This window comes from Pteropus medius, unplaced genomic scaffold (assembly GCF_902729225.1).
Source record: "Pteropus medius unplaced genomic scaffold, Ma_sr-lr_union100, whole genome shotgun sequence".
NCBI classification, from domain to species: Eukaryota; Metazoa; Chordata; class Mammalia; order Chiroptera; family Pteropodidae; genus Pteropus; species Pteropus medius.
Window position 1 is genome coordinate 28,961,453 of NW_024352787.1, and position 12,922 is coordinate 28,974,374.

Consider the following 12,922-nt stretch of genomic DNA (forward strand, 5'->3'; position numbering starts at 1 on the left):
AACGTACTTTCCAGTCACTGTTGAGAATACCCTGCTCATCTTACAAGACCACTTAAAACATGACTCCTCTGGGAAGTCCTCGGCATATAACTAGCGTTTCCCAAAATATGGAGTCTGGAACACCATCCTCACAAAAGGATTCTGTGGGCTCCCATGTCATGAAAGCTTCCATCCTCCCAACCTTTGCAAGGCATATCAGCACACTACACATCACAAGCCCTAATAGTGTTTACTCCCTGTTTTCCCAAGCACTTTATTTTAGCCCTAGAACAACCTTATGAAGTAAATACTACAATCATCCCTGTCTTACAGAGGAGAAAACTGAGGTACAGAGATGCCCAAACTCCCGCACACCCTAATTCCCCTAGACAAGCAATTGCTCACATGCCCCTTGCCTGTCCACTGCACTTTGCACATGTTTGTGTCACAGCAAATTCCACACTTGCTCATGAGTCTGCCTTCCCCAGCCAGTCTCTGAGCTCATCAAAGTCAGAGGCAAGGTCTGAATTATCATTCATCTCACTGCCCCCAGCATCAAGTACACAGTAGGCGCTCAGTGGTAACTTCTTGCAAGTAAGGCACCAGGGTACCTGTGCAGGCCTCGGGGCTATGCCCCTGCCCACCTGTTTGAGTCTCCAGCTTCAGCCTGCTTACTGTGGGGCCCAGCGAAGTTTGGGCTGGTAAATACCTGGCCTGCATATGCTCACATTCCCAAGGGGCAGGGGCGGGTGGGTGGTGGGCAGCACAGGCTCATGCACTCATGTCCCGGGTGGGCTGGGCAGGGCCACGCTAGGGCATAAACAGGCAGGAGCAATGATTCCATCTGCAGGGAAAGGAAGTGGAAAGTGAGTTCTCAGTACCCAAACCACAAACCATCACAGACACAAGAGGCACAGGGAGCTGCCCACAGAGAGGTAAACAGAGCAGGAAGTTCAGTCTGGGAAGACTTCCTGATGGAAGGGTATTTGTGGCTGCTCCAAAAGAGGGTGGAGCTGAGGCACAGGAGAGGTATTGGAGGAAGGAGGAGACACCTCAGCATCTCAGCTCTGCTGAGGCGATAAGAAAGTGACTTCAGAGTAAGAGATAGTCTGGAGGGCCAGGTAACGGAACTGGGGAGCACAGGAGGCAAAGAGACCCCTGCAGTCCCCCAGGAGGGGGAGTCGCCCACTGCAGGTCTTAACCCAGAGGGGCTGTGGAATCAATTTTCTGAGTCTTGGCAAACACTTTTTTACAAACTAGATAGAATACAATAAAAAAGAGAGTATCACATATGGTAACAGTAAGCATTATTTTGTGAAACTTATTTCAGATGTGTATGTGTGCATGAGCAGGCAGGCATACTCAGTCACTATATAAAAGGTATTTCTTATTATGGGTCATGATGAAAGAATCTCAAAAAACTGTGTTCTCCATGCAGTGCTTCTTAAACCTGGCTGCACCAAAAAAGCACCTGGGAGGCCATTAAAACACACACTTCCAGGTCCTACACTTCCTGAATCATGAGTAGGACTGGATATCCAATTCTTTTATCTCCCCGGTTCATTCTGATGAGCCCATCAGCGCTCTGCTGTTTAGGGGATGTTGTTCCTAAAGAATGGGAACAAAACCTACTAGATAATTTGTGGGGCACAGTGCAAAATAAAAATACAGGGCCCCTTGTTTTAAAAGCTGGAGAAAACAACCCATTAAAAGTATTAAACAACACAGCTTTTTCCCTTTTTCTGAGGCCTCTCTGTCTTGACCTGTCATTTGTGTATTTTCACATGTGCTCTCTTGGGCACAGGGATCCTGGTGGGGCAAATGCAGACCCTCATAGGCACCCTTGGACCCCTCCCTGCAACTCCATCATGTTCAAGCACACACATGTGCAACCCTTTCTACCAGCCTCCAGGCTGAAGCACTTCGCCACAGCTGGGGGCAGGGAAGTCAGGCCAGGCATCTCCCCTTCCCAAGGGTCCCCTATCCTACAGCAGACAGGCAATCCTCTACAGTACAGCAATCTCTGTCCCAAAACATACTAGGAGCCAGAATGGCAAGAGGCTCTCCATTCTCAGTCACCTGCTGAACAGGCTGGGGTACTGCCAACCCAGCACAGGGACTGCGGACACCATGCCCCATTCCAGGATGTCATCGGGTACTCGTACCCAGTCCCAACCCTCCCTGAGCCCACATCCTGGCTCCAGGCAGAGGCAGAGGGTAGCAGAGGTCATTGGTCAGTGTGGAGAGGGAGAGGCCAGATGGCCCTGGGGCGTCAGAGGCTGGGGCGCAAGCAGCTGAGAACTCTCCCCCAAGGAGGGGGTAGGGGACAGTGAATGGGACATGGTAAGAACTGAGGATCAAGTCCTCGAATATGCTCTGCTGTCCTATTAGACTTTACTTACAAAGCACACATTTAAAGATAAGAGTATTGAAAATTTCAAGACAAGAAGCACTAAGCATTAAACCCCAGGCATGGAATCCATCAGGTTCTGGCCTCTGAACTGGTCAAATGGTCATGCCTGGGGACACATGAAGGGAGGAAGGAGACTGGGAGAGGGAGAGAGATGGAAGAGGGAGAAATGAAAGGAGGGGGAAGGGACAAGTCGGGATGCAGCCGTGTCATCGTCAGGCATAAGAGCATTTCCAAAACTGACTTGCCGGAGAGTTTCTAAATAGAAAACAAAAAGCAGTCGCAAGTTCTGAATTTCATCCCATCACTTTTTAAAATTGTCTAGAAATGGGTAAAAACCCTGAACATCAGGCTAGAATATAGCCATGTTTCAAAAAGGACAGAAACTAGTCCCTGTGAGCAGCCCTGGAGCCTTCCCTCCTGATGCGCCTTGTCTTATCATTTCTGAAAGGGGTTTTACGTCCAGGGCCGCTATGCCACAGGGACTGAAAAGTGACCCTTGGTAGGACTCCTACCCAGTCTAGATTCGCAGCCTTGGTGGGTCCTTGGTTCAGTTCACTCAACTCTATTTTGAGCCCTGGGCTGGTCCCAAACAGGCGGGTGACATTCCCCTTAGCACTCACAGTCTACTGTGGGATAAAGAGCAGCTAAGGCAGGGAAGGTACGAGAAGGGAACATTTGGACCTTAACTCAGTCATTGTGATGCAGCCTTTATGACTGAAGACATTTGGGAAAAGGCCGTCCAGCTTTCGAGGATTTGAGGTATACACGTCCTCACTCCATCCTGAGGCTTACTCTACATCTCCCTAGAGGAGAGAACTGCAAGAGGAGCCTCTCCCTCTGCTCTGTGCTTTTGAGGCCCCCCTCTGGCTACACCCTTCCCCAAAGGGCAAGGCGACTGTAGGGCCAAGAGGACATGACCCCCAGAGCCCACAGCCCATTTACAGACCAAGTGCAGGTACTAAGGAGCCTAGAATTCCCTCCTCAAACAGCTGAGCCCAAGGTGTGGCCAATGACAGTTGTTAGGTGAGGGGAGGAGCCTGAACTGGGGCTAGAGTGTCCACAGTATCTGTGTACCAGAGGGAAGGTGTCAGATGGGACAAGAAGGGAAGTAAAGGATGGCTCTCCCTGAACCGCTAAGTCCAGAATAAAATTCAAGGAAGCCAGGAGTTCTAAATGTGAGCCTGGCCCCCTGGGTCAGTAAGAGGGTGTGCTTGTCAAAGTCAATGACAGAATATATTTTCTCTAATAGTTTGTAAGTGTGCGTGGGCCTTTATCTGTACCCTAGCCTCAGGCCCTGCAAATGTCAGGGGTGGCCCAAGCTTGCAGGTGATATAGGTAAGAGAAGTCTGTGCTCATCCACATAAGGCCATTTTGACCCAGCATCATTAAACGGCTTCTTCAAAATGCACCTCCTGGAAAAAGTGCTGATGGGAATGCAAATGATAGAACACCTCTGAAGGGTGATTTGACACTAGCAGAATTATGTATGTATACACTTACCCTTCACTCAGAAAACCCACTCTAAAAAATGTATCCTAAAGAGTCGCTTGCAAAAATAATGTATTCATGCACATTATGCACAATAACATGTGACATTATACATAACACAAAAGGTTGGAACAACACAATGTCTCTCAGAGGGATGAGCGAAATAAACTGCAGTCATTCACACCACGCAGAACGGTGGAGCTGTGAAAATGAATGCAGGAGACATGAACAGTTCTGGATGTGGATGGTGCCGATGGTTTCACAACAGTATGAATGTATTTAATACCACTGAACCGTACACTCAAAGATGGATAAGACGGTAGATTTTGCTACGTATATTTTAAACATAATTTTTAAAATTGTGAGAAAAGGAATGAATACAGAAGGTATCCATGCCCTGATATAGAGCAATCTCCATAGCACATTGTAAAGGAAAACAAAAAGGCCAACTGCAGGGCGGTGTAACTGCTCCACCACCTCTGTGTAAGAAGGGGGGAAGCAGATAATGCACAAACGCGCACACGCTCACACACGCATGCACGCACTTACATTTGCAAAACCAAACAGTGGAAAGGTAAAGTAAAAACCAATTCAAAACATGGTTACCTACATATAGTAGATAATGGGAAAATTATTTATACAAGTATTCCAGTAATCAAATGAAACAGAAATGTCAGAATTAGAATAGGACCTTCAGGAGCGTCACAGTCATGGAGCAGCCTCCTGCGGTCTCCTCTGCAAATGGGCTCTGTGGCCTAGCTCCCCCGTCCCCGCCACCGGTAATCACGCACCAAGACCCACGAGGGGTCACCGCCGAGGTTTCCACCAGCCCACAAGCAAGAGCATGGCAGCCATCCCCTCCGGAGGCTCACTGGTGGCCACCCACGAGTGCTACCGGCGCCACCTGGGTTCTGCTTGCAGTAACAGCTCCTATGGAAATGCCAAGGACCTTGAGGAAGCCATCCCCACCACCCTGGTCTCCCCAAGGCTGGGTCATTGGTGGGTGAGCCTCTTTTTCAGGAAGTCCATTCTCCCCTTCATGGCCACAGCGTTGAAGTCTCCAGAGCACTCGCAATCTCTCCAGGCTTCCAGCATTATGATCACCTATGACCTAGCTCCAGAAGCCACAGGAAGCAGCCTAGTGGCCTGCCCAGGAAAACCAATAGCTGGCCCCCATCCTGGGTGGCTATCACCAGCCACCAGACTTGCAGAGGCACTAGGCTCTTTCGCACCCCTTTCCCCCCATCCCGCCCCATAGACAAGGCAGGCTGCAGCAAGCAGAAGGAGTCAGATTCTTTAATATCAAAACAACAAAACGCCAAAAAGGAGCCTGAGAGAGTCTCACTCTTTACTGTCCTAGCCACACATGAGCTTTCCTGACACCCATAACTGTGTGCTTTGCACCAAGAAAAAAATAAATAGCCAGCCCCCCACCAAAAAAAGGACCATTCTACAACCCTTAATGAAATAATAACATAGGCAAAGATCATCAACACAAGAGAGAGATGATGAGACTTTGTGGGATTCCTGAGATGATTCTTGATGGAAGACAACTACACAACGAAAGAAGTCACTTTGACAAAATAATAATAATAATAATAATGGAGAAATATGAGGAGAAGGAGGAGGAAAAGGAGAAGGAACCAAAATCTAATCAAGCCTTTCTATCCAATTTCTAGATTCTTGGAAATACTGAGGACAGAGGAACATGTTGACGAACTCCTGAACGAGGAAAACTCTATCAGGCCTAGCTTCTTCACCCAATAAATTGCAAGGAAAAGAGAGAGATAGAAGGAGAAACCTGTAGACAGTGGTGTTCTGGTGAATGTTTAATAGATAAAAATATCATGTCCTCCCATATTAGTCACTTCGGGCTGCCATAACAAAATACCATAGACTGGATGGCTTCAGCAATAGACATTTATTTTTCTCTGATCTGTAGGCTGGGAAGTCCAAGGTCAAGGTGCTGGCAGATTCCATTCCTGGTGAGGACCCTCTTCCTGGCTTGGAGATAACTGCCTTCTCCCTGTGTCTCCACATGGCAGAGACAGAAAAGGGTAGGGGTGGGGGGACTTCTGGTCTTTCTTCCTCTCCTTATAAAGACATTAATCCCATCATTGGGTCCCACCCTCATTAACCTTATCTAAACCTAATCACCTCCCAAAGGCCCTACCTCCAAATGCCAACACATTGGGGGTAAGGCTTCAATACATGAATCTTGGGGAGCACAACATTCACTTCATAACACGTCTTAATACTATATGATAAACTGGAACTACTATGAAGCATTCTTGCCTCCCCCAAAAAGAGATATTAAATCTAATTATAACTTTACATCTAATCTCCAATATAGAAGGCATACAGAAAGTAGAAGATCAAATTAATTATACCACTTGGAAGTAATCAGCCCAATCTAGAACATGGGCATCCTAGAGGACGACTGGCCTTCTTTAACAAGTCGATGTAATGGGGGTGGGGAGGGGAGAGGGGAGCATTCTTTTTAAGGAGAGCGGATGCTTCTACATTGAAAGAAACTAAAGAGACACAGAAACCAATACGTGGACTTTGATTAGATTCAGATTTAAGAAAACTAACAATAAAAAACATTTTTTGGACAATTGGAGAAATCTGAATGCGGATTGGATTTTAGATCCAGTAATAAAGAATAAAAAATAAGGAATAATAGCAGTAGTAGTAAAGAAGGACTGGGAATTTGTTAGATGTGGTGATGGTATGGTGGTAAGGAATCAGGTGTATCCTGAATATCACCAGTGAAATGAACATGAGTCTGGGATTTGCTTTAAAATAAATAGTACACACACACACCACATACACGAGTATTTGGGGGTGGGGGCGAAATAAGTGCAGCAAAATGTAATGGTTGGCGAATTCCAGTGAAGGTCCATGAGGGTTTGTTTTACCTTTCACTTGTGTGTAGACTTGAAAACCTCCATTGAAAAAATTTTTAATACAATATTTTTAAATGTCCCGCAAATCAAACTGTTCGGCTTCAGAGAGAACAGCAATTCTTAACTGGGTGCGATTTTGCCCTTCGGGGGACATCTGGCAGTATCTGGCAGTCTTTGTGGTTGTCACAGTTGGGAGGTGGGGGTGTGCTACTGGCATTTAGTGGGTAGAGGCCAGGGCTGCTGCTGAAAATTCTGCAACGCACGGGATGGCTCCACAATAAAGGACTATCCGGTCCACCATGTCAAAAACACCCAGGCTGAGAAACCTCGATATAGAGATACGCAGACTGTTCCAGGTGCTCACAGGAGAGCATCTAACTCAGCAGGGAAAGGCATTCCAAGCAAATGAAATAGCATATGCAAAGAAACAGAGGTGTGAGAGAAATAAGGAATACCATGTAGCTGGTATAGAAAGACAGAGATAGGCTTTAAAAGGGCAGCCTTTATAGGTAGTGCCAGAAAGGGTGGATTGTATCATGAAGGCTGGGCTGCAAACACAACACACTTGCCTCCACTTCCCTGTCTCACACTCACAGTGACATCACTAGACTGTCCAGGCACTCCTCACTGAGCCCAGACTCTACCTCAGAATCTTTCTTGACACACTGGCCTGGGTAGCTCTTATCAATTGAGAGTTGACCTAAGAGCTGAAACTTCTCTGCCAAGCTGATGTAAGAGATGGTGGGCCACCAAAGGATTTAAACCAGGGGAGAGGCCTCTATGGCAGCTGAGAAAGGTCCATCAGCCAGCAGTGTGGAGGAGACAGACAGATCACTATAGAACTAAAACAGGTCCCATCAGACAGCAGCTAGGTTAGCACTGCTGATAAGCAATGGTTTTCCTAAAACAGACTGACAGCCCTCCTGACCCTCCACAGAAAGCAGGAGGACTTCCTCGGGTGGTGGTGGAGGGTGGGGGCTTTCTAGGCAGCTGGGAGAGAAGGTCGAGAGGAAAGGAAGTTGAAGATGTCAGCAAGATGCAAGTTAGATTGGAAAGGCCATGAAGACAGGACAGGCTGACAGAGAGCAAAGAAGAGAATCAGCCATGTGAGTGAGGGAATGAGAGATGAGGGCAAAAAGGCTTGAGTTCAGAGTTTAAGATATTGAGATATCAAGGTACGAGGTTCCTACAGAAGAGCAAGAACTAGGGAGAGACCAAGGAAAGTGGCTGAGGTGCAGGAAAGGAGAGGGAAAGGCCTAGAAATGTGACACTGGGCATTGGTGAGCCATATACCTGAACATCCAGGTGTCCAGAATAATGGCAGAATGGGGGAGGAATGGGGAGGGAATGGGCATCCTAAAGGGGTGAGAATGACAGGTTCAGGTGAGGGTTCAGGAGAAACTCTCATTCATTGGTATTAGCATCATGAAAAGTGTGACCCAGAGCGAGAGCACTCAGCACACCTGGATGACGGCCAGGAGGAGCTGGTCAGCTGGAATGGAGAGTAAGAGGCAGCCTGTAGCATAGGGGGCCAGTGGGTGGCGTGTCAGCTGGAGAAGGGTCTGCACACATGGCTAAGCAGCTCGGACTCTCCTGATCACAGTGGGGACTGCCGAAGGGTACAAGCCAGGGAAATGAGGTCAGAGCTGTGTTTTGCAAAGTCAATCTGTGCCCTCCTTTCTGCTCCAGGTGCCTCGCATACATGCCCTCCGAAATCCTGGTCTCCATTGGGTATTCATCATGCAGACCAGAAAACAGGCTCAAGAAGGTTAAGGACTATGTGCAAGTCCATATTATGGATTAGGGGCAGAGCTGGAAGCCCCATCCCACTATGGTGAGAGGAGCAGTAGCCCTTAGACCCATAGAAAGGCCCTGCCCTGGGCCATGCACTTGAGAGGGCTCTGCTCTGGCCTCCTCTAGCTGTGCCCCTCCTGTAAGATGACAAGTCTAGGGGGCCGAGAGGAAGTACCCACAAAGGCTCCTGCCTTCTGGGGGCTCAGGTGTCCTGCCCAAATGGCCCTGAGCCTAATTCCAGGGCCATTTCTCCCAGGCCATCCTTCCAAGCAGACCCCACAGCCAGTGTGCCCATTCCTAGGCCAAAGGGTGTGAACTGAACTTGGACATTCAGGTTGAGGGGGTCCATAAGCCTGTGCATAAGGCCCCTCACAGTGTGGAAGGAATACAGGTTAGAGGGTGGGCCAGGCCCAGCTCTCCCCCTGCTGCCATATTTCAGAGCAAAATTCTAAAGCATCTAAGAATTCCTCATTTGAACCTGGCTCTCCAGATCACTGCAAAGGTATATTCATCAAAGTTGGAGAATAGAACCTACTTATTCAAGCATCGTTCACTTGATTCACAGCCTGTAGATATTTAGCCCTGCAGTATGTGGCTTCCATTTGTCCTCAGGCCTGTACAGGAGTATGTGGTTTATGGAATGAGTGCCATTCTTCAGGGAAATAGCAAAAAGCAACGTTGTCCTTTGTCCCCTGGCTCACGGACCTATTCTTTGGATGTATTCCTTTCCTCTCCTGAAATCCAGCAGGCCCCACAGTTCTTCTGGTTTCTCTCAGTTAGAAGAACACTCTCACTCCAAGAATTAATATTAAAACTCTATCTTTTATCCAAATTAAAACTCCTCCTTCTTCCAGCTGAGAGATATGCACCAGGGATGGGGTACAGGCCCTTCTCTGATCTCACTCCTCATGTCCTGGGCTCTGATCACCAGCTCCTGTTTTGGACCCTTTTGAGTTGGATATAGTGGTGAGGAGAAGACAAAAGACAAGACCCCTGATAAAGATCTGTGGGAGGGAGGAGAAAGAAGTGAGTGTGATCTGCATACTTTAAAGAGTGATACAAATGTATTATTATCCTTACGAGGGTAGAATAGAAGAACCGGGGCAGAGAGTTGTGGGGCTCAGTCCTTAGTGCAGTCCTCTGGCCAATTAATGTTGCATTGCCCTTCAGCTTTTATTCAGCATCTGAACTCAGCTATGTGACTGACAAAAATCATTAGTGGCCCATAGCAGGGCTGCAAGATTCTACTAGAAACAGGCTGCTGAGGAATTGGGGTCCTCTTCTTTTGCCAAAATAGCTTAAACAAAGGAGTCCACCCTGGGCTTCTGACAGAAGTGACCAGAGAAGAGCTCCTCTGGGTAAGGCAAGATGCCTCCAGTACATGTCACCTGGCTCTGAAGGGTGGGCACAGGTACACACACACACACACACACACACATACACACACACACAGAATACAAACCACATCCAAAAACCAGATGTCGATAAGTACAATACCATGAAATAAAGGAAGACTATTTATCAAAAACAGCTCTGTCACTTTTCCCATCGACTGAGACCAAGCCACTGTAAACACATGTATGGAGCCAAAGCTGTGAAGTGCACCATTCTAAACGCTGTCCCCAAGCCTTCTGCTTTTGAGGCTCTTGAATTTCAAAGCTATGGACCACCTGTGACTGATTGCTCATAAGACATAGGAACATGTGCAACCAGGCCAGCTCAAGCCTGCAATGTCCACTCTGAGCTTTGTATGAAAGGGCTCAGTTATGCTCAGGAGCATCAATCTCAAGAATCTGGACACTGCCCCAAGCCTTAACACCTCCTAGTATCCTATTTGGGAATCTATTTTCCATAAATTCATCCAGATCCTCCCTGAACCTATTTATACCTTTTCCCTACTCCCATCTAGATGGAAAGAGTTCTGGAAGATTACCACATTTGTTTGGGCCTCTTTTTATTTGTGCTAAAACAATCCCTTCCAAGTTTCTGCAGAGGTCCCTGAGTTCCCGCCCACCAAACACCAGAAATTCTGTCCCCATTCACTCACTCCCTTCATGGACTTCACCTCTGGCTCCTCTCAGAGCATGTATTCAAGGCTTCAGGAGCCTTTCCCCCTGCCCCACCTGCCCCCTTCCCACACTTTTAAATTACGAAAGTAATGCCTGAGAATACGCTTCTTGTAAAACATGAAAATAAGACACAAGCAGACGTAAGAAAAAAATGGACATTCTCTTTTACCCTCTCCCCTCCCCGCCACCACAGCCCCAGCTTTCTTCATATAGGTAACTGTGGAAAATGGTTTCCAACAAACTTTTTTCTTTCTAGGCATTTATATACCTAGACATAGATCAGCATTTTTTTTTTCATAAGTGAGATCACGCTGTACATATCATTCTGCAACTTGAAAAGCTTGTTTTTCAGACTATTCTCATATGGAAGTGTGCAGAGGCCACACTACTGTGGGTGTTTGGAGAATAATACTAATAGAAGCTTTGGGTAAGTATTTCCAAACAGAAAGAGGGAAATAAAATCACATACGAAGTGTTCCAGAAGCACTTTCATAAGCTTTGCTGTGTCTCACCCTATCCAGCCATTGAGTGTACATTCTTCCCAGCACAAAATATCCCGTCTCCTTCCTATAAGACATTGCCAGAATTCATTTTGGTCGCCCTCCCTGGTTTGGTAAATACAAGGAGAAAAGAACTGAGGTCTGTCTATGATAAGCAGAGTGGGGGTGCTGTAGAAAGCACAGGATTATGAGGTCAAGTCCTGAGTTGTCACGGAACTGGAGACCCCTCTCTGGGCTTCAGTTTCCTCGGTTAAAGGTAAGATAATACTCTAATAGCTAACTCTGGAGTAGTTTCAGGACCAAGAGATGGATGGTACGAAGGCAGATTGTGTGTTCTAGAAAGCTGTTACGGCCATGTGAGTCGTAATTATTATTAAACGGCAAAAAGTTAAACTCGAGTGAGTGGCGCAAAGGAGGCCTTTGGCGACTTTTACGTTCGTGCTTACGCGTTTTCTGGGGAAATTCAACCGCGGGGTTGAGGAGACGCTGCCCTAAACGTCTCAGCGGTGACCAGGGCGCCACCTGCCGGCGGAGAAGGCCGCCGCGGCTCCAGGAACCGTGGTCTGGGTGACCCGACTCCTACTTACACCCACCGAGGAACCATCTGATCCGAGCCGGTTCCACGTCCCGTCCCCAGGAGGCTGGGGAGCCTCCGCCGAGGCTCCTACGCGGTCCCAGCCCTAAAGACCGGACAGAATCGTCCCTCTGGTGTCCCTGGGCAGCGGGCAGGAGAGGCGGGGGACCTGGACGCGCGTCTTTGGCAACCCGGGAACCTGCTGCCCAACACAAAGCCGCCGCCGCGCAGGTGAGCGCGTTGGAGCCACGTGAGCCGGTGAACGTCCAGGGACCGAGCCACCCAACCCCAGCCAGCCACGGTTGCCCGCTCCGCGCCTGTGCTGCAGGTTTCAGCCACCTCCACTCAGAGCCAGGAGCCGAGGGGGCAAAGGTTGGGAGAACAAGGAGAAGAGCAGGAAGGCTGGGCCCCGCACCTTCAGTCCCTCCGCCCCCGTCCCCCAGCCCCCACTGTTCTTGTCCCCAGCCCCCAACCATCCACGTCCCCAGCCCACAGTCCTCCACAGCCTGGAGTGCCTCCCAGGTTTCGGGCTTCCTCCGCGCCCCCTAGTTCCACTGTCCTTGTCCCCAGACCCCGACCCTCACTCCAGCATCCCCAGCCCCCAATCTTCGACTGCCCCGCTCCTCCAGGCCCCACCGCCCCTCGCCACTCACCGGCGGCCCCCGTAGCCACTGCCGGGGGAGCCAGCGCCCGGCTCGGGGTAGCCGTGCTGCTGCAGGGCTGCGGCCGGGAATGGGTAGAGGAAGCCGGTGGCCAGCGCCGACCCACAGAGGCAGCAGCACGCCCAGGGCAAGAGCAGAGCCAGCTTCATCTTGCGCGGCCGCCCTCGGGGACCCGGAGTCCCGGGCGGGAGGACAGTCAGGGGCGCACCCGCGGCCGGACCGGACCCGCGGCCCCCGCCGGGAGCAGAACTAGCGAGCCGACGAGCGAGCAGAGCCCGGGTCCGAGCTAGAAAAGTCTGGGGGGCGCCCACGCCTCTCCAAGGCCGCCTTTTCAAATTCGGTGAGGTGGGCTCTGCGCCGTCAAAGGGGGCGTGGGGCTTTGTCATTAACCCTCGGCAGTCCGGGGCCAAAGAGGCAGCCGCGGCCGCAGAGCTGGAGTACGAGCTCTGCTGGGGGGTCCCGCAAGCCGCGTGCCCTGAAAGCCAGACTTTGCTCTTGGGTTCCCCACACACACACTCTTTCGAACCTTCCCAA

The 12,922-nt window shown here is 49.4% G+C and overlaps 1 protein-coding gene across 2 annotated transcripts in view; it reads right to left on the bottom strand.

Annotated features, from left to right (window-relative positions):
* Positions 1 to 12,707, bottom strand: part of COL26A1 (collagen type XXVI alpha 1 chain) — a 182,155-nt gene extending 169,448 nt beyond the window's left edge. For both annotated transcript variants that reach the window (XM_039849022.1, XM_039849021.1), the window contains exon 1: positions 12,380 to 12,707. In XM_039849022.1, the coding sequence (XP_039704956.1) occupies positions 12,380 to 12,537 (158 nt within the window). In that variant the 5' untranslated portion in view covers positions 12,538 to 12,707. The remainder of the gene's footprint in view (positions 1 to 12,379) is intronic.
* Between the last annotated feature and the right edge of the window lie 215 nt (positions 12,708 to 12,922).